General features: G+C 44.6%; 1 protein-coding gene across 8 annotated transcripts in view; it reads left to right on the forward strand.

Moving 5' to 3' along the window:
• Galk2 (galactokinase 2) overlaps nucleotides 1–20778 on the forward strand; it is a 175554-nt gene that overhangs the window by 84485 nt on the left and 70291 nt on the right. For all 8 annotated transcript variants that reach the window (XR_008215144.1, XM_052724902.1, XM_052724898.1 and 5 more), the window contains one exon: nucleotides 3446–3656. Coding sequence is in view for 7 of the 8 variants with exons in the window: in XM_052724902.1 (XP_052580862.1) it covers nucleotides 3446–3656 (211 nt within the window). In the remaining variant the exon portion in view is untranslated. The remainder of the gene's footprint in view (nucleotides 1–3445; nucleotides 3657–20778) is intronic.

The following is a 20778-nucleotide window of genomic DNA, read 5'->3' on the forward strand; positions in this document are numbered from 1 at the left end:
AAAATATGTGCTACAATCTGAATAGCCATAGAGGTCAGGTACCTGGTAAGAGACCAGGGAGAAGGAGAGGTTCTTCCAAGGAAGGGGAGATAGAGTGTAGTGTTACGGAGAGATAAAGGCAAAGCTAGAATAGGATTAATTAGAAGAGAAGGGTAGAGGAGGGATGTGGGGAGTGGTAACACTAAGAGGACATTGGAACAGCCACATGGAAACCTACTACCATAGACGTTCCTAAACTATGTACATATGTAAAAGAAATCTAAATGAGTCTCCAAATAATAGGAGTGGCAATGCCCCAACTAGACATCTTATACCACCAAATAAATCCCTCAGTGCCAGGAATGTTACATCTTATTGAGTCACTGACCAGAGAGGTACCATGAAACCTCCCCAAACATCATAGGCTATTGCCAGTGCTGTTGCTTTCTCTCTACAACCTGATCATAAGGCCCTATTGCAAAGACAACACTTATTTATGTGACAGAACTATTGGTGTAATTATTAAGGCCACTCCACGTAGTTAAAAGGGAGGTTTATTTAGTGGCATAACTTACAAATGAAGGGATAGGTAGGTTGCAGGGTCTGGGAAAGACGTAGTGCAGTCCGGCGGTGTTCTCTGGAGAACTCTGCTCAGTCTACCTCCAGCATCCAGGGTCCAGGAACCAAGAGAGGGCGGCGCATCCGGATCTCGGGTCTTCAGGGCCCTCTCTTGGCCCCGCTTTGTAGGCGTGACAGTTACCGAAGCCTCATTGGGGGTTGGAACCTCCAGATCAAAGCTGGAATGGCTATCCACTACACAGAACACTTGGAGAAGTAGAGCTGGTGCCCAGCTGGAAACTTCATCCCTCTTCAGTAGTGTTCTTGGTACTAGAAGGTACTCTGAACAGTTCCAGAGGAGAAAAGTAATCATCAATGTCACCCAGCTACAAATCCTGCGACCTACAACAGTGACCTGCCTGCAGTATAAGCTGGTGCAATAGTGGTACATGTGTTACGGGAGTCACCAACCACTTAAAAAACACAGCAACTGGATTTAAGGCACACTCCATGAGATAGAGCCTATCCCTGACACTGCTAAAAGTGCCAAGAACCTGAGACTAGATAGGTCGTGGGCCCAGGGAAATGCCTACTACTATTGCTCTGCTAAAGGATTACAGTATTAAAATGACTCCTAATTGCATACCCCTATACTTATAGATCAGTGCCTCACTCAGCCCACATCAGAGAAGTTTCTTCTTGCAGTAGGTGGGAACTGACACAGACATCCACAACTGGACAATGTACAGCGTGACAACTTCGGAGCACTCAGTCCTAAACGGGATGTCTTCATCAAACCCCTCCCCTCAAGGCTCTGGGATCTATGTGGAAGAGGAGGCAGGAAGATTGTAAGAACCAGAGGTGGTGGGTGACTCAAAGGAAACTGTGTTTTCCAGACACAACATGACTGATGCACATATGAATTCACAGAGACTGTGGCAGCATGCACAAACCTGCACAGATTCAGGGTAGACAGGGTCCCAGCACCGAAAAGGAGTAGTGGACATGGGCTCCCACCCCTAACCAAGTAGCTATCTGCAACCGATACCCACTGTCAAAGGGAAAACCAGTTTTCTCCAATGCAGTCTCATTTGGTATATGAACCACTTTAAAGGACAGACCCCTTGACCAGGAGTAGTTGGCTAACACAAACGAATTCCATGTTTTTTTTTGTGTAGGCTTTTTGTTTCATTTTGTTTTTGTTTTGTTTTGGCATTTTTCTGTCTTACTGATTTTTTGTTTGTTCTGATTTTCATTTTGTGTTTTGTGTTTTTATTTTCCTTTTTTAAAAGAGAGAGCGTGAAGTTGGGTGGGTAGGGAGATAGGAAGCTGGGAAGGATCTTGGAGGAGTTTGGGGAGAGGAATCATCAAAATATATTGTATGAAAAAAGTTTTTTAAATAAAGAGAAAAAAGAAAATCAAACCAATACAATGGAAGAGCAGTTCAGATACACATTTTCTTGATGAACTTCCTACTCTCTGGATTTTTTCTTTTTGTACCTGCTGTCTTCACATCCAGACAATGTTCAGACCTCAGAGAGAGAGAAGAACTTTCACTGTTTTCTCAGCTATGAAGGGCTGTCAGTGTTTGAGGGAGGGATAATGAGACAAATGTATTCGGGATTAGTACTCCCATGAATAGACCTGATTAGAAAGATTTGGTTTATTTTGGCCTTCCATGAGATTGTGGGGGTACCTCGAGATGCAACTCGAAGCCAAGCTCTTTCTTGAGGGTGGAGGAACATATAGATATACTACTACCATGGAGCCAATGAAGGAACTTTTCAGAGGGTCAACAGTGAGATTTTTATTTAAAAGCTGAAATGTAGCTAGAGTTTTCCTGCCTGGCCCACAGTCAGGACAAATCTCTGTCACCTGCCAGTCCCACAGCCACTCAGACCCAACCAAGTAAACACAGAGACTTATATTGGTTACAAACTGTATGGCCATGGCAGGCTTCTTGCTAACTGTTCTTACAGCTTAAATTAATCCATTTCTATTCATCTATACCTTGCCACATGGCTCGTGGCTTACCGGCATCTTCACATGCTGTTTGTCCTGATGGCGGCTGGCAGTGTCTGTGACTCAGCCTTCCACTTCCCAGCTTTATTCTCCTCCTTGTCCTGCCTACACTTCCTGCCTGACTACTGGCCAATCAGTGATTTATTTATTGACCAATCAGCAACACACTTGACATACAGACCATCCCACAGCACTGAAACTTGACTTTAAGTACTCAGATACTTAAATTCATTAGCCATTTTCGAGACTACCATGATAAATAGGAAGTATTTTAAGTGTCAGAACTGCAGCTGACTCAGGACTATGGTCAAATGAGATTTGAATAGTTTTCTCCAGACTTAATCTATAAAGTATAGATAGGTTGAATAGAGATAAAAGAGTGAAAATATTCAAGAATAGTTCTAAGGCAGTGGTTCTCAACCTTCCTAATGCTGCAACCCTTTAATACAGTTCCTCATCTTATGGTGACCCTCAATCATAAAATTATTTCATTGCTACTTCAAAACTGAATTTTGCTGCTTTTATGAATTGTAACTTAAGTATCTGATAGGTAGGATATCTGATATGCAGCTCCCAAGAAGTTGTGACCCTCAGGTTGAGAACCACTGCCCTAAGGGTTAGAGGTGACAGGCAAAAACAACAAGAGATAGGAGTTGTGTGTGTGCACACATGCTCCTGCATGCATTTGCAATGTGTGTGTTTTAAGTAACTGTCATATAGTTATATTTAATTACAAACATCAGAGCCCACAATGCATTGCCAAGCAATGGTGGGAGACTTGATAGTTTAAATGGAAAAAAAAATTCAAGCTGAGTATGACTAATTAAAATAGAGCATATTGAACTCTGAAGTAAAACTTCACCTCCGTCTTGGTTTAAACTTGCAGGTCCTTGCTAAACACAAAGGGTTGCGATGGGATAAAGTCCTGCGGCTAGAAGAAGTGCAAACCAAATTGGGGATTAGTCTGCAAGAAATGCTGTTGGTCACAGAGGATGCCCTTCATGCTGAACCCTACAGCAGGGAGGAGATCTGCAGGTACCTGGGAATTAGCCTGGAGGAACTCCGCACCCAAATCCTGACTCCAAATACTCAAGATGGTGAGTCTGCTGGAAAAAGGTTGGTGTGGCCATTTGCCTCACACAGATGGGAGTATTCAAACTCCCCCATGGATACTACGGATTTAAAATCGCATGTTAAGGAATTTGGAGAACATGTATGCTTTGGCTAACTGCGTTGTCTAGGTCTTTAGCTTCCTGCCTACTCACTTATCAACAAACATTTCTTACGTGTATAGCAGGCGTCTGTGTCTCAGGAGGCTCTCAGCTCTCTGATTCCCTCTTTTTGGGTTTATTTCTCCTATTTGCTTTCTAGTTACATTATTAATATAAAAAGATTAGGTTAGAGCGTTACTTGTAACTGCTCTACTATTACTCTGAGCACAGGAACGTCTTCACTGCTTCGGTTGAAGTTTGTAGCCTGCAATATGCCAAAATGGCAGGTTATTATTATTTTTTGCTGGTTGCCTCTGAACAATGCTGTTTTTTTTTTTTTTTTTCTTTTTTTTTCGAGACAGGGTTTCTCTGTGTAGCTTTGCGCCTTTCCTGGAACTCACTTGGTAGTCCAGGCTGGCCTTGAACTCACAGAGATCCGCCTGGCTCTGCCTCCCGAGTGCTGGGATTAAAGGCGTGCGCCACCACCGCCCGGCTTACAATGCTGTTTTTATCTAATGGTATCAGGAACAGATGAGGATGGGGTACATTTTAGAGGGCCTGTCATGAAGTTTTGAGGTGGTTGTTCCTCTTAGAAGAAAAGGTTTTCTCTTTGTGGGAAGCTAGGGACCTGGATATCTAATTGAGTTTTAATTTCCTGTGAGGGGAAGTTAGGGAGGCAAGGGCTTGGTGCAGAGATCAGCCTCAGAGCCCCATTGTACTGTGCTATTCGGTTGAGCTATACAACTGGCTATTGATCACCTTTTATGGAATTCTGATGCTATCTATCTATCTATCTATCTATCTATCTATCTATCTATCTATTTATTTTTGTGTTACTAGAAATCGAATCCAGGACTTCATGCATGCTAAGCAAGTGCTGTTTCACTAAGCTACATCCCCAGGCCTTTATTGAATTTTTTGAGACAGGATCTCACTAAGTTTCCCAGACAGGCCTTGAACTCGCCATGGAATCCAAGCTGTCTTATATAGTGTTTGGAATTCTCTAGCCCCAGTCTCCAGATCTCTGATCATAGGCCTCTGCTACAAGACCTGGCTCCAAAGTAATGTCTTAGGGCTGCAACTGATGACAACTTTGGGACAAGATAAGGGGTGCTTTGAGAGCAGGGACTGCGTTTTGATTTCTAACATTCTTGTATCTATTGCAGTTCAGACTCAGTCTCTAAAAGTGGACGAGCACACTTGAGTGCTGGCCAAAGCAAGCCTACCATCTGTTTTTGCAAGAAGAAGTTTTTGCTCGACCACAGAGATCTATTTGCTGTGGTTCTTTGGTTCTCCAAGAGCTGAGTGTGACATTGAGTAACCCACAAAACCTGAGAGATTTCCTACTTGGCCCTTTGCAGGAAAAGCTTGCTGATTCTTGCTCCAGAAAAACAGTTGACTCAAGTTTTCTCCATTTCGCCATGTAAAGAGGCACATTGGGAGGTCCCCCCGTAGAGGAGCAACCATACAATGTACATGAACAGAGCTCAGTGCTGGAGAGACGAGTGTGGTCATTGAGGTCCACTCGGCAGACCAGAAAGGAGAAGTCTCATTGGCTTTCCTAATGATGTAGCAGCTACCAAGGGTTAAAGAACTGATGAATCCCAGGCAGACAGGATGGCAAGTGCAGGCCAGAGACATGGAGAGGGCTCCATGCCAGAGAAGGGGGATAGCAGAGCATGTTTGGAACTCATGCCTGCAGTGAAGAGTGGTGTGCTGGGAGGCAGAGGCTGTGGACGGACCCAGCTCACCAAAGCCTTCATAAATAATGCTGTGCATGTGTGAGTTTCTAGGTGTATTTTCTCGTTTATGTGGAATCTGGGTTTATAAATACATGCGACACTATTTAAGGAAGGAAAGGGACCAGCAGGATGCTGGATAAGAGAGGGTAACGAGGAGTTGGGTATGAACAAAGTGCAATGATACACATGTCGGAAAATGTTGTAATGTAACTCATCACTGTGCACACTAATTAAAATTAAAGTTTATTAAATGAAGAAATTGAGTAGAGCATTGGGAGGGAGGGCATCCAGGGAGTCTGACTTTCTCTTTTGACCTAAAACATTGTCTAATTTAACTTGGCAGATAGGCTGGGGTAAGTAGGGTGAAGTCTTCACCTCCTAGTGACTCATTAAGTATCTCCTAGGGATAAGGGCCACACAACAGTCTGACAAATATTTGCTAGAACCAGAGCGTTTGCCCTGGGAGCCTGGAGGAGATGAGTGGCTGCGATTCAGAAGAAGGAAACGTGAATTTGAGCTGGTTCCTGTAGAAAAACTGTGGATTCCCCAGCCTGAGCGGGTGCTAGGCTGTTGTCGACAGAGTAGAGGCTGAATAAAGGGGGCTCCAGAGGCTGAGCGTTGGAGAGTGTACCAGGAGGCACAATGTGCAGTGCAAGGCAACAGATGTGTTGGCATGGATGCCCATTCAGAAACTAGGTCGCTGCTCTACACTGAAAAGATAAAGCATTAGTGGTGGCTAGGCTCTCCAGACAGCAAAGGAGAGTTCAGTTAGAGCTGTTGGAGGAAGGACAGGAGGGACAGAGGGAGAGAGCAGCAGAAACCGCAGGGAGGCAAAGCTAAGGCATAGGCTGCTTAGGAAGTTAAGGATGCCATATGAGAAGTAATTTGGGGAGACAAGGTGACATTCATTTTTTTTCATCATTTTTTTTTCTAGTGCTTGAATAACGATGTAGAGCAGGCGTGTGCCTCAATGAAATAGTGTGGTTTGGGGGTCGCTGGTGAAAAGGTGAGGGAGTCGTGGGTGCTGAGAAGATTCTCTCAGTGATGCTCTTGGCTCAGTCTTTCCATAGTGAGCTTCTCTGAAGGTTCAGAAGCCTTGGGGCTGCCTCAGTATGCTTCGTCTCCTGGTAACCTTTGTCTCTTCTGTCCCATTCACCTCTTGAACCTGAGCACAGCCATGAGGACAATGTTGCCTGGGCTAGCCCTTACCCGTACTTCTCAAAAGCTAGGTCTTGCCTCAGGCTTATACTGCTAAATAACACTATTTTTCTTATGGGTATTCCTCTTTCTGAAAAGAAATTTTAACCTTTATGGAAACTCAGTAAAATCTACGCTCTCTCTTTAGACATCTCACCTGACCTCAACTCTTTCTCTGTATCCGTTTTCTCTTTCTGTATCTAGCAGTCATTCTTCTTCTCCTTCTTTTACCGTTGTTTGGAAAAAGTTAATTTCCCAGAACTCCTTGGACAATACAAAGGAAAAATTAATAATATTATTTAAATAGTTTTCCCTTAAAGTATTTTTTTTATAAGTAATGATGCATATTTCATCTCACCTCTATCCAACCTACCTGTTCCACTGCTTTTATATATTCCTTTCTATAATTTTTGTTGGTTTGTTTTTTTTGAGACAGGGTTTTTTCATGTAGTTTTGGTGCCTGTCTTGGAACTCGCTCTGTAGACCAAGCTGGCATTGAACTCACAGAGATCTGCCTGGCTCTGCCTCCTGAGTGCTGGGATTAAAGGCGTGTGCCACCAGTGCCTGGCCCTTTTTATAATTTTTACTAGTAATTTATTAATGTTTTGTTTACACCCATTAAGTCTCTGTTGGATGAATTAATCCAGTTTGTACTTCTTTTATCCTCAAGGGATTTCTCCTTCATTTACTGAATAACATTTTAAAAACTAGGAATGCAAGTTAACACATTGATTCTAGATTCGTATAGATTAGTATTACTTGATTAAATTTCTAAATCTAGTCATCTTGCTCCTGCTAGTTTTTCAGGTGAGTTTTGAGGACCTGAATCTTTTTTTTTTTCTTTTTATCTATTTGGTGTGTCCTTCTGAGTTCTTGTTTTGTTTGATCTAAGACTGTAAGCAAGCCTTTCTCTTAGCCATTTGGAAGACAGGGCTCTTGCTGAGGTCACTGTACTCAGATTATATTATTGGAGGCAAGGATGACAACGACTTCTAGCAGAGAGCTCTTGAGGGTGCCCTGCCCTTTCCCAGAGGTGCCCACATTTTGCCATGTCTAGTTTTGACTTGAACTGATTTCCCCAGCTAACTGACTTGGAGCTTCTGCCAACCAGCCAGACCCCAAAGCCCATGCACAATTGTTGTTTTCTTTTTCCAAATTCCTAGTAATTAGATTTAGAAATGTGCAGAGCCATTAAAATTAAACCCACACTCTGAAGGAAAATCCTCAAATCCTTTAGGTGTTTGAAATGGCTGCAGACTAACACTCGGAAGTAATTAGGACTGGTAAGAACTACTTGCTAGGCAGTGAATATACTGCGATTGTTTAGGTGCGTGCTTTCATGGTCTGGGGGCCTGGAAGCTCAGAGGCCACACTTAGTTCGGGGGACTGTTTCCGAAGTCACAATGAGAGAGGAAGAGATGCAGGGAGCTGGGAACCGTGTGCACAGTGCCAAGCACAGGGCAGTGGCAGTAACACACATCAGGAGACAGAAATTTGTGGAGAAGGTGGGCCCTGAGGTAAGAATGGGCTGGTTAGCTTGGAGGTCGGCTTACCAGAGGGAGCACTCGCTGGGAGCATTTGTTTGGGAGCGTCCAGGCTGTGTTCTGGGTGGGATGCACTGGCGGGGTGGCTGCACTGTGCTGAACCGGACGCCTTTTCATTGCTTCCATGAGCAGCTTTGCTTGTGATCCTGTTCTCACAAAGTACTGACCCACTGCTCGTCCGGCTTCTGATCCTACGTAATAATAATGACTTGTCATCATGCACAGGGCCCTGGCGTGAGGCTCTTTAGGAAGACATCTAGGGTTGAGGAGCAGCAACAGCAGCTACATATCCACAAATACCACAAGACACCTGGGTACTTACTCTGTGGTTCATGTTCTTCACACATATTATCCGCGGTGATTTTTGCCTGGAGGCAAACGATAACCCTCACCTCGCAGATGAGGAAGCTGAGCTGAAAGAGGTGTGACCTGTCACAAGCGGAGGTGATGTGCACCTAATCCTAGTCTCTGACTTCTTCCTATGCTCTTTCAGTGTGGGGTTCGGTGTTTGGAAATGGCCCTGGGACGTGGCGATTGCCTTCTATTAAGCACAGTTCTCCGCACTTGGCTTTGTGAATGGCTTCTTAGTCCTGGCAACCTGTGACTTGCTTCTGGTCTTGGGGAGTTCACATGGCATCTTTTCAGCAGCCTATCATTCTAGTAGTCTGGGCATGGTCCAGGAAAACATCTTTTTGGGTAGGTGTTCACTTCCTATGGCTTTATTTATTTTTCAAGGTGCTTAGCTTCAGTATAAGAAAATTTCCCAGTAAGACCTCTTAACTAGCAGCTGGGCACAATTTTTCAGCACTGTGCCATTTGCATCTATATGAGTATTATGAATGGATTTGGTGGCATTTAATAGATTTTTCCTGAATGTCAACAATAAAACAACCACCCATTGTGTCTGTATGGACATTGACAATTCTAACCATATTTAGGTTTAGGCCATTGCTACACATTCATAGCAAAAGTTTGTATGGTTTTTAAAGAAATGTCTTTAAGGAAGATGGTTGTTATTATCTTCAGGGTAGATTAAAGTAGGAGACAACAAGAATGTTTATCTTTATTCTGTCCATCACCAGTGCTGGAACAAGCAAAGAAAACCAGAGACTACCTGAATAAGAAATCAGTATAATATGGCATAGAAATAAATTATAACATGTGGCAAGACGAAGAAGTATAAACTTCTATAGAATTAACAAATAGCAAGTTATGTGCTTTATAAGGGAATGGAGAGAGTGAGGAGGAAGATGAGGTGGGACATGGGTATCAGAAAGGGTCTGAGAAATGGAGGGGCTGTGTGGGTGTCCACAGACCCTTCCTGTGGAAAGCATGTAAGTCAAAGCAGCCGTACTTGTGTGTGCTCCGCTTGCACCTTGGTCCTGGTGTGCCGAGCATGCTGTCCTTGCCCATCCTTTCGGCATTTTACCAGGTACATTATAAGCACCTAGACTGTAGGGCATCTCATCAGCTGTTTCTGAAAGCGAATCACTTTTACCTTTCAAATGCCTGCCTGTGATTTGGAGAGTTCAGGTAGAGTATAGGGTATGTCTTTGAGCACAGGCTTTCCTCACCCTGGTCTATTGTCTTTCAGACTTGCCATGAGGAAGTTGACAGGGGCCTCATGGTATATGTGGGTAGCACTCCTTCTAGGTGCCCAGCACCCAGCGCCAGCACCCAGCACCCAGCGCCAGCACCCACGCTGCTGCAGCTATCACTGTATCTATCCCCCAAGTACCTCTCAAAAACTGTAGTGGGGATAAATGACCAGAGACTTAGAAGTTGCTTTTTAGTCCTCCATTCAACAAATTATCAACCAAGGGACTGTTAAGCTATGTGCTAAGTGCTGTGCACCTGCTCAGCGCTGCTGGGGCAGTCCTCATTTAGCTTAGGATTTTGTGGGAAGACAACAACAACAATAATAGTACCCTGATGGAAGTGTGTTACTGACTTCTCAGATAAGCACTGATTTTTCCTTTTCCTCTCTCTCATCTGTATTCTCTTACATTTCCCTCCTGTAGTTCCTTTCTATTAATTAGCTGAAGAAAGCAAATGCAGTAATCTTTTTTTCTTTTTTTTACAGAAGAGAAGGCCAGGTTGGCTATAGGCAAATATGACATTGTTCTTCAGCCCCTTTTAACTCTGTGTTGACTTGACTCCCTCTGCTCCTTCTGAAATGGTGTCTTTCACTTTTCCAAGAACCAGATTGTAGCAAAATTCTGGGAAGTTAGTAGAGAGGCACTTTTTTCCAAGAAAAAGACAAAAACATTTAAATGTGGCCCGTCTAAGGGATGGCACAATGGCATTTGTTGAGACCTTGCTGGATTTGAGAAATCCTATTAGGTTCTGGGGGAAGACATCTCAGTCCTTTCCCTCCTGAGTTAGCATGGTGACTGCAGATGGAAATGCATGCGTGACCCCAGAGAGGTGCGGAGAGGCTGGAGACCCTCTGACCTTTGCTCTCTTGGCGAGCTAAATAGAAGCTGGTGTCTGGGCTGCTCTTGAATGAGGAGCAAGGGTGGCAGAATGGGTGTGTGGGATACAGATGTTGAGCCTCCTCTCTGAGACTCTGGACAGTGGAGAGAACACTTCACATCGGTAGGAAATGTGTCACAACCCCTTGAAAGAGGTGACAAAGGACGATGCTGAGGGGCCTCATTGGACAGTGGAAAATATACTAGCATTTCATGGAATGAAATAGTTAAGAAGGGGAGTGTAGACTCATTCGAAGCTGTTGTTCGAGTTTTCCTGCCTGGCCCACAGTTAGGACAAATCTCTCTCACCCGCCAGTCCCAAGCTGTTCAAACCCGATCAAGTAAACATAGAGACTTATATTGGTTACAAACTGTATGGCCGTGGCAGGCTTCTTGCTAACTGTTCTTACAGCTTAAATTAATCCATTTTTATTAATCTATACCTTGCCACGTGGCTTGTGGCTTACCGGTACTTTACATCTTCCTTGTCCTGATGGCGGCTGGCAGTGTCTCTCTGACTCAGCCTTCCACTTCCCAGCTCTCTTCTCCTCCTTGTCCCGCCTATACTTCCTGCCTGGCCACGGGCCAATCAGTGATTTATTTATTGACCAATCAGCAACACATTTGACATACAGACCATCCCACAGTACTTCCCCTTTTCTTTTCTTAAAAAGGAAGGTTTTAACCTTTACATATCTCCAAAGTCAGCTTGGTATATTTGGGAATTTGGGCGTAGCTTCTCTTACTACTTCCTGCTGGAGGGGGGCGCTGTATCTTATGGGGAAACAAAGAAAATTTTAGGATCATGGAGTAGTCCGTGAGGCTGTATCATCTGAGCCAGTTGTCTTGAAACGGTTCTGGATGTTGGATCATCTGGGCCATGGTGTCATCGGAGACCTTTCAGGGGGTCTTGGCTGGTCAAGCCTGATGTATCTTACTCTGGAACAAATCCATAGCCTCTTGCTTTCTGTGGAAACAAAAGAGACTCTTTTCCAAAGCAACATATCTTTACATCCAAATTTTGAAGTCAAAGTATCTTTAAAATATACATACTGGTTTAACTCAGCTTCCTTTACAATCAAATATCTCTCTGTAGTTAAGAATCCCAAAGACAACACAATCCAGACTCTCTGTGTAATAGTTATCTCTACATGGCTTATTTTTTATATTAATTTTATTGTCTCTTTAAAGACTTTATTTTTTAAAACCATGTATTTGTTTCTATACTGTATATATCACCTTTTTTTGTCTCTTTTAAGCCTACGTATATTTTACACACATTTTAAACGATTACATCTGAATCTGTCTTATTGTGAATCTATTGCCTTAAACTGCAGCAGCTGTGGCTGCTGGCTCCGCCCATCTCATCTTCCCAACATGGCGTGGTACTTTACCACCAGCTCTGGGAGCTATCGTGGGTCTATGCTTTTATCCAAGCAGCGTGTAGCCCAGAAACCTCTTTTTTTGTTTTGTACTAGCAAAGGCTAAATCCACAATGTAGTTTAATGTGCCACTTGTAGAGGCCTCATTCCCGCCATACTGTAGGTCGAGCGCGCACGCCAGCAACCGGCCAGTAGCTCAAACCGGCAGCTGTCGCTCATTTGAGAGAGACGATTAGGAAGCTGTTTTTAGCTCCGTTTTAGAATCTTTTTTCTCAGGTTTTAGGTGGAAACTCTTGCCCCACGTTGGGCGCCATTTGTTGCTCGAGTTTTCCTGCCTGGCCCACAGTCAGGACAAATCTCTCTCACCCGCCAGTCCCAAGCCGCTCAAACCCGATCAAGTAAACACAGAGACTTATATTGGTTACAAACTGTATGGCCGTGACAGGCTTCTTGCTAACTGTTCTTACAGCTTAAATTAATCCATTTTTATTAATCTATACCTTGCCACGTGGCTTGTGGCTTACCGGTACTTTACATCTTCTTTGTCCTGATGGCGGCTGGCAGTGTCTCTCTGACTCAGCCTTCCACTTCCCAGCTCTCTTCTCCTCCTTGTCCCGCCTATACTTCCTGCCTGGCCACGGGCCAATCAGTGATTTATTTATTGACCAATCAGCAACACATTTGACATACAGACCATCCCACAGTACGAAGCGAGGAGGAGAGCAGGGGAAAGGTGATCGATACAATGGTCCAGACCTGAAATGGTGACAACCCAAAGGCTGTAGAGTGGAAAGGAGGGAAAGAGGGGCTCTGTCTTGTCATGTTGCAGGGACATCTGTATATTGCTACAGTGTCACATCGAGGTCGAAGGAGACTGGAGCAGAAGCTTGAAGGCTCGAGGAGGAAGCCTCATTATGAAGCTGACAGTGCTGGCCCCTGAAGCATTCTTTACATGTGGGTGCTGCTGCCCTGCACGGACACAGTGGCAATTGTGCTATGGGCTTTAAACTATTCACAGAAGCCACATGGAATGTACTTTTCCACAGATTATGTGGCTTTTCTTGGAGAGCATGTATACTTTTCTTCATTGCTGGTTTTGCTTTTTAAAAGCAGGTAGTTAAATATGTTTTTCTCTTTAAATGTAAAATGCTAATTTAATATAGTCTTTGCAGCATGGGAATGGGGTACTAATGTGACTGAAAACAGCAGTCTATTTTGTGTGGCTTTGGCCATTTCGTAAATTTCACATTTATGAAAAATATTATTACTAGGAAAATAAATTTGAAACCACAGTCCAACTTCAATGGGGATTATATAGTGTTTTTCCATTATATGCTTCAATGGTGCAGAGTCGATGCCTCAGAACAGGGAATTAGGACTTTGCTGCATGAGAAACACAGGGCCTGGAGAGGACCCTGGAGCGTTTGCTGCATCTGCCTCTGCACTTCTGTTCTTGGTAACAAGCAACTGGTTAGCCCGTTAGAGCTTTCTATGTTGAAGGGAACTCAGCCAGTGGCATGAAGCTTCACGGCTTCTCACCCAAAATGGGGGAAGTATTTTGGGGTCTGAGAGTCTCAGAAAGATTAATTCTACACTCCTAAGATAAAGATTACTACTTCTCTTAGACCAGCATGTTAATTTATTTTGTTTTAATTATCCCCGAGATGAAGTCTTCACCTAGGCTAAGGATGATTTCTACACTATTTGTTACCTTTTAGCTCATCCAGTGAAACAACAGTCTGCATCCTCTCATGTCCCTTGTGCTTTGTCCTGTTTTCTATTAGGAGACTTGAAAAACCCACCACACCGAGAAGGACCAGCTTTCCCTTGCATGGCGGCAGACCTATGCCCAGGCCTGCAGTCAGTCCTGGAAATGCCATTCAGGAGTAGAGGAACAATTGTGCAACACTTGCCTGCTGTGCATGAGGCCCTGAGTTCAACCCCCAACACTGTAAGATGATGAAAGGAAAGATGCACACACCAGAGTGCCATAAGCATGTGAAGGAGGCTTGCAGTTGAGTCATGGGAGTGAAGCTGCCATGGCATTCCCGGCTGTGGGAGGCAGACAGAAGGTGCTTCTCCACACCTGAGGCCTTGCCCACCTCATTGGGTTCTCTGGTGTCACTATGGGGGAGAGGGAGGGCCTTGCCTGCTTTGTGGAAATCTGAGTGTCATATTTCACTCTCTAGGGTCAGTTGAAAGCAAAGGTGTGTAAGCAAAGGTCCTAGGCTCCTCTCGCCTTGCCGGGCTGGAGCCATGCCTGGGCTTTTGACTGTCTAGCACAGGTCAGTTGACTAAGTGTCTGAAGAGCACTGTCATATCCAGACAGCTTCCTGTGGAATGGCGTTGCCAGTGCTTCTCGCTGTCTGCCCTGCCTCATGACGACCGCTTTCTGCTTTTCTCATATTCTAACAGAGTGCCGGCTGTGTATATAATCCTAAAGACCTTGTGAGCTCACTGGTACCTTCACGCCTCCCAGACACCTTGTGGCAATGTTAACCCCTCTGGAGACAATAAAGATGGGAGGGTCGAGTGTGATGCCTGCCTTTCCATTCTTTGGGGGCTAATTCTAAGGCATGCCTGTGTAGTTCTACAATCCACCAAGGCGCCGGGCTCCAGCTGCCTCATTGATTGTCTGCTACTAACATCTTCTTTATTGATGGTTCTCTTTCTCTCTCTCACTGTCCTTACCGTGACTCTGAGAGCTCAGTCTGAAACCCCACTCTTGGTGCTTACTCCACTTTCAGATTCACCTGGACCAGGATGCCCTCATGACTTCGTGCCTTCAGTCGGCCGTGCAGAGTGCCTTAGCTACTGCTGCCTTTATCGTTCCCATTCCATGATTTTTCTCTCCAGGAGACTCACTTCTTGAGAGTAAAGAGTCTCTCCCCTTTATTGGTGGTTCTTTAGTTTTAGAACTGGCATAATGGATCTTTAACAGTGTTCAGGACATAAGACATGAGTGCTGTCTTCACATATTTGAAGGGCTGCATTGTGTTTGTGTGTGTCTGGGAATCACAGCCCACCAAAACTGGAGGAGGACAGAACATAAATCAGTACAGAGCTAACAATGTATGTAGGGGTGGTGATGCTTAGTTGTAAGAGTTCTAGTAGTCTATTCTGACATGATGAACTACTCAAGGAGGAAGGAAGCTTGCCTAGCTCCCCCTTGCCCCCCATCATGAATTACGGATGCAGAGAGTTGTATGGAACAGGAGTCACACACAAGCCCCTGTAAAGGATGGGAAGACAGGTACTAAACTCCTGACATTCTCTTCTTTTTGAAGAGATAAGATGTGCACACTTAACCCTATGGTCCCACCTCTCCCAGCCATCTGATGAGCATGTAGACTGCCTCACTGGTGAGTGGTGAGATGATGTCTTCTCATCTCCAGCTAGTGGCTAGTGTGTGGGAAGCAGGTCCAGGAGAGACAGACAACTCAATTTTTCCCAAAGAAGAAAGAAATCCTGATTTTTGTGTAAAATTTCTCAATTCAAATATACCATATAGGCCAAGAAATCATCACCGTGGCTGGTCTCGGCCCATGGGTTGGTATTTAGTCTGTGGACCAGGTTCTGCAGAGGATGTTAACGCTGCAGATGTGAGGGTGGCTTCCTAGAGAGTTCTCCAAGTTGTAGTCGTGTGTGTGCCTTTCTCTCAGAGTGGCCCAGGTAGTTCTGTCCTTACAGCAGGGCTCCTAAGTGTCTCCCTGTGCTGGCCTTCTTTCCCAGGCTACACACATAGCCATTTAAAAGATTTTTGTATTTCTCTTAAAGGTGTGTATGGGGTGTGTGTGTGTGTGTGTGTGTGTGTGTGTGTGTGTGTGTGTGTGTGTGTGTGTGGTGTAGGTACAGTGCCTGTGGAAGCCAGAAGACGGCACTGGATCCCTTGGAACTGGAGTTGTGGCATTTATGAGCTGCCCAACGTGAGTGCTGGAATCCAAACAGTTCTGGAAGAGCAGCAAGTGCTTCTAACCACTGAGCAAACTCTCCTGTACCCCTAACCAAACACTTTTTAAAGGCAGAAAGTAGGACGACATGCCTTTGTTACAAAGATTACTTAAAAGGAAGAAAAAAAGCTTATTCAAATTATCTGCTGTGTTTTTAAAACACAGTTTGTTTTAGAAATCCCACATTTATGAAACCAAGTATGACACAAACCACTATCAGTCAGCTACCTGTGATAATGGGTATTCGGGCTCACGTTGGAGACTGGAGTTGACTGGTTGCCTCTACACAGTGTATCCACAAATTTCTCCAGCTCACCGATGATATTACTGGGGGGTCTTCTCTGTGTTCCCTACTGTGACCACCCCACACTGTTTATTTAGCCTATTTCCAATTGCAGTTCTGTGAAAAGGACAAGTAGGAGAACCATTTGGCCAGCACTTACTGAGCCCCTACCGTGTACTAAATCCTAGTCGGCCTGGGGCGACATGTTGGAAAAATGAAAACAGAGAGCTAGTGTTGTGGTTGAGGGAAGTTGTGTAAATCAGCACACAGGCAAACAGGGAAAAAGTGGATAGTGATAAGTGTTGAGAAGAAAGCAGGGTGAAGAGCGTGGACTTGTGGAGGAGGGACTGCTCCGTCCTGGAGCTGAAGGGAGTTGTCCTTGAGGCTGTGATAATACCTCAGGCCTGAGTGACAAGGAGGGACCAGAGGGTGACAATCACAGGGGAGACCTCATCAGGACAAGGAAACAGCTGTGGCCAGCATGTTGGGAAAACATAGGACAAGGGATGGAGTTAGAAGGCAAGGTCAGAGCTAGCAATTTATTGTGCAGATGAAAGTTCTTCAATAACCAAATATTCATTTGCAGTTCGCTTACAGTCAGAGTTGGTGCCGGAATTTCAGGACTCGATTCTATAACTATCTAAGATAACAGTGTTCAAGACCAAGGTGGCTACCACACTCAGAAACCTTGGCTTCTCCTGGGTATCACAGCTTGAAGGTGTGAACACAGTAAGAAACAGCACCCTTTATCCTCTAAAGTGATGCCTCTCTTTAGAGTTATGAGAGCTACAGAGTGGACAGATGGGCATCTGTCTATAAGGCGAACTGACACAGCATTTCAAATGCTCCTCGGCATTCTCTACAGACTTGATGCACATAGAACAAGCTAGAGCTTTGGCTCCGGAGGGCAATTGTGACACCCAGTGAATAGTTGCTTCCCTCCTGGAGTGGTCTGTGAGTCTGCTGGAGCCTTGGGCTTGATTGTGAGTGAAAACAGATGCCCCTTACCCTTGCCGTCTGAGGTGCCGCTGTTGAGGGGTAGGAGCTGTGGCAGTCTCTACCCACCTTCAGAGTGCCCAGCAAGAGACACTCCCACTGAGAGGGCTTGCTGTTAACACTTTTACAGGAGAGATATAGAAGCTGCCAGGACCGTGGGGTGTGGGAGTGTGTAGTATTTCTTCTCACAGCAGAAGCAGACGTTATGAGAGTTGAATAAAGAAAACTTCTCTGGATGCTTTATGTGAAGAGTGTTCACTCAAGGAAAATATCCAATGCTAAAAGAGTGTGTTGTTGGTCAGGAAAATGAAAATAGACTCTCCAGAGTGGACTATGTTTTGTTAAGGATATGTCCCTGTGCTGGGCACAGATATGATGCTAACGCTCTAGGATGTCAAAGGCTACAAAAGACGTAGGCAGAGCAACTGAATACACCGTGTGCAGTTTAAAAATATGGAGAATTTCATACAAGAATTTTGATCTTATCCACCTCCCTCATCTCTCTCCCTCTCTGACTCCTCCCAGATCCCCGCAATCAAGTTATCCTTCCAACTTTGTGCCCCCCTTTTATATAACCTACCAACTTCAATTAGTGCCACCCATATGTACACAGGTGTAAGGCCCACCTACCAGAGGGCATACCTCGTCTTAGGGAGGGAGGGTCAGCTTGCTTCTGGGATGGTGGGCTTTTGATTTGTTTGTAAACCAACTGAAATTTAAATGGAAATACCTGGGAAGATTGAACCATGGACTGGCTACACGAGACCTTAGGGAATCCAGGGTTATTGTGTTAGGTTGATAAGATGGTGGGTCCTTACTTTATAGAGGGTCATACTTAAGTAGGTAAGGAGAAAATATATGTCATGTATAATCCGTCTAAAATGCTTCATCAGGACAGCCGTTGACACAGAAAAGGAAGGTGTCAATAAGAAAGGGGTAGCCTGTGCTGGTGTATTCTCCACCATTCTATCTGTGTAGAACTATTCTCCTGACATTAGTGAATATTTTCACACCACAGCACGGTACAGGGATCTGTCACCCAATCAGCATCGCTCTGTGTTCTCAGAGGGTGTGGCTTCATAGGACAGGATAGTGATTCTGCTACTGTTGGAGGTGACATTGTTCAAAAGTAAAACTGAAACATATGGAACTCTAAAGTTTATGTTTTAAAGATTTTGTTTCAACCTCAAATTTTGTTTTATTTTTGTTTGTATTTTTTAATTTTTGAGATTTTAATATAGTTATATAGTTTCCCCCCTTCAAACCCCTCCCACATACCTCTCCTTACTCTCTTTCAAATCCATGGCCTCTTTTTTCGTTAATTGTTGTTGTTGTTATTGTTGTTGTTGTTGTGTGTGTGTGCACATGGATGTGTACTCCTAAATACATAATACAACCTGCTAGGATTACATCCTTGGCTTCTAACCTCAAGTTTTAAAAAGCAATGATGAGCCGGGCGGTGGTGGCGCACGCCTTTAATCCCAGCACTCGGGAGGCAGAGCCAGGCGGATCTCTGTGAGTTTGAGTATACAGCCTGGGCTACCAAGTAAGTTCCAGGAAAGGCGCAAAGCTACACAGAGAAACCCTGTCTCGAAAAACCAAAAAAAAAAAAAAAAAAAAAAAAAAAAAAAAAAAAAAAGCAATGATGTTAAAATACAATTGCAAAGCCATTTTTTTCCTTTCACGGCATGCGTTCTGCAGCTTGTATTGTATCAAGCATGTACAAAGGAGGCAACTGGGACCCGTCTTCAGAACACTTGTATTAGTACCTTTTCTGTTGCTGGGTTAAAACACCATGACCAAAAGTGGCTTATAGTTCTAGAGAGTCCATAATGGCTGATTACCTTTTATCTGCACAGGAAGTGGGGGGAGGAGCAGGAGTGGGCAGGGAAATAAATCCCCAAAGCCTGTCCCCAGTGATGGACTTCCTAAGAATTTTATAACTTCTCCAAATAGCATCACAACTGGAGACTAAGAGTTCCGTTACACCAGCCTATGTGGGAACATTTCTCTTTCAAACCATGACAGATGTCAATCAACTGCCCTTCTTTTTCCTTTCTGAATGGCTGCCAACATCCCCTGGACTGTTTCTTCAATTAGTGCAGTTTTGAGGAGGGCATCTGCCAGTATTTTGTGTTGGTAAAGCCCCCCCCCCTCCCCCGCTTGGGACGTTTTTACCACCCTGTCTAGAATAAATTCTCCCATTTCAGTGGATCTGACTATGGACACAGCAAACTGACAGCACAGTGTGGGTGTCACGTGACCTGACTACCAATGGAACAAAACATGTTTTGTGTCTCTGCACCTACGTTCAACTAGTGGCTTCTCTTTATTTTTCTTAGTTTTCACCCACACGTGGTGTCAGCAGTTACAGATTTAATAATAAAGGGAACCCTGCTGGCTGCCTCTTTCCTCTGTCTCAACACTCAGTTAAGCTGTCAATGGTGGCTCCTTCTCTTCCTCCTCCTCTTAAACAAAATAGGAAGCCCAGATGGAAGTATTTTGATTTTTGAACTGGAGTTAGAAGTAAGGTCCCAATTTTATCATAATTAACCTTAAACACCCACTGGGCTCTACCATGGAAGGCATTGTTAGGTGATAGGGAGTGAGCATTGCTTTTGGGGTGCATGGATCTAAGAGACTAAATGTCTGTCTCAGGACTCTGCAAAACCTTTGCGGAGCTCTGAGAAATAACTGTGAGGCAGAGTACATAAGCCCCAGATGAGCATGGACTGCAAGCATGGTACAAATTCAGTCAAGAAATGATTTCCAGCTGAGCCCCGCATGGCCTCAAGGATGATGTAAAATGTAATTCGAGCCTTCAGAATGAGGTAAAGTTTTGACATAGAGAGAGAGGGCAAGAAGCCATTTCCGTGTGTGACGAATGAGTATATCCAAAAGCAAAGACTGTTAGAGCAACTACAGATGGAGTAGTTTGGCTGAAGGAAGAGGTCCTGTAGGGATCAAGCATGGGCTATGGTAAACACTGGGGAAACGGCTGTGGACTGAGGCTGTAACTGACGTGAGCAAGCCTTTGTAGGGGAAGCTTAGCCTGTCAGTGTTGACTGATGCAGGTGACGGAGTGACCAAGACAAAGATGTAACAGAGCCAAGGAGTAAGTCTTTTGTGCTTACCCTCTTCCCTCCATTTCTTGCTAATTCTCTCCCATCCTTTGGTAAGACAGCAAGGAACCCCCTGGTGTGATCCCTCCTGGTCAGCCTGTGGGGGCAGAGTGAAACTCAGGGCACACACAGAAGCAGCAGTCATCAAGAACGCCCTCAGCGCCTTCACCGCAGTGGGAACAGCCTACAGGGACACTGGAAGGTCGCGCAGAGAGGTCTCTCCTGCATTATCAGAGAGCAAAGCCTGAGGACCCTGAGAAATAAATCTCAATCTCGTTTCAGAGCCAAGGAAATAGAGCCCAGCAGAGGTAGCAAATT

The sequence above is a fragment of the Peromyscus californicus genome, unplaced genomic scaffold (genome assembly GCF_007827085.1).
Source record: "Peromyscus californicus insignis strain IS unplaced genomic scaffold, ASM782708v3 Scaffold_7__1_contigs__length_154581171, whole genome shotgun sequence".
Classification (NCBI taxonomy): Eukaryota; Metazoa; Chordata; class Mammalia; order Rodentia; family Cricetidae; genus Peromyscus; species Peromyscus californicus.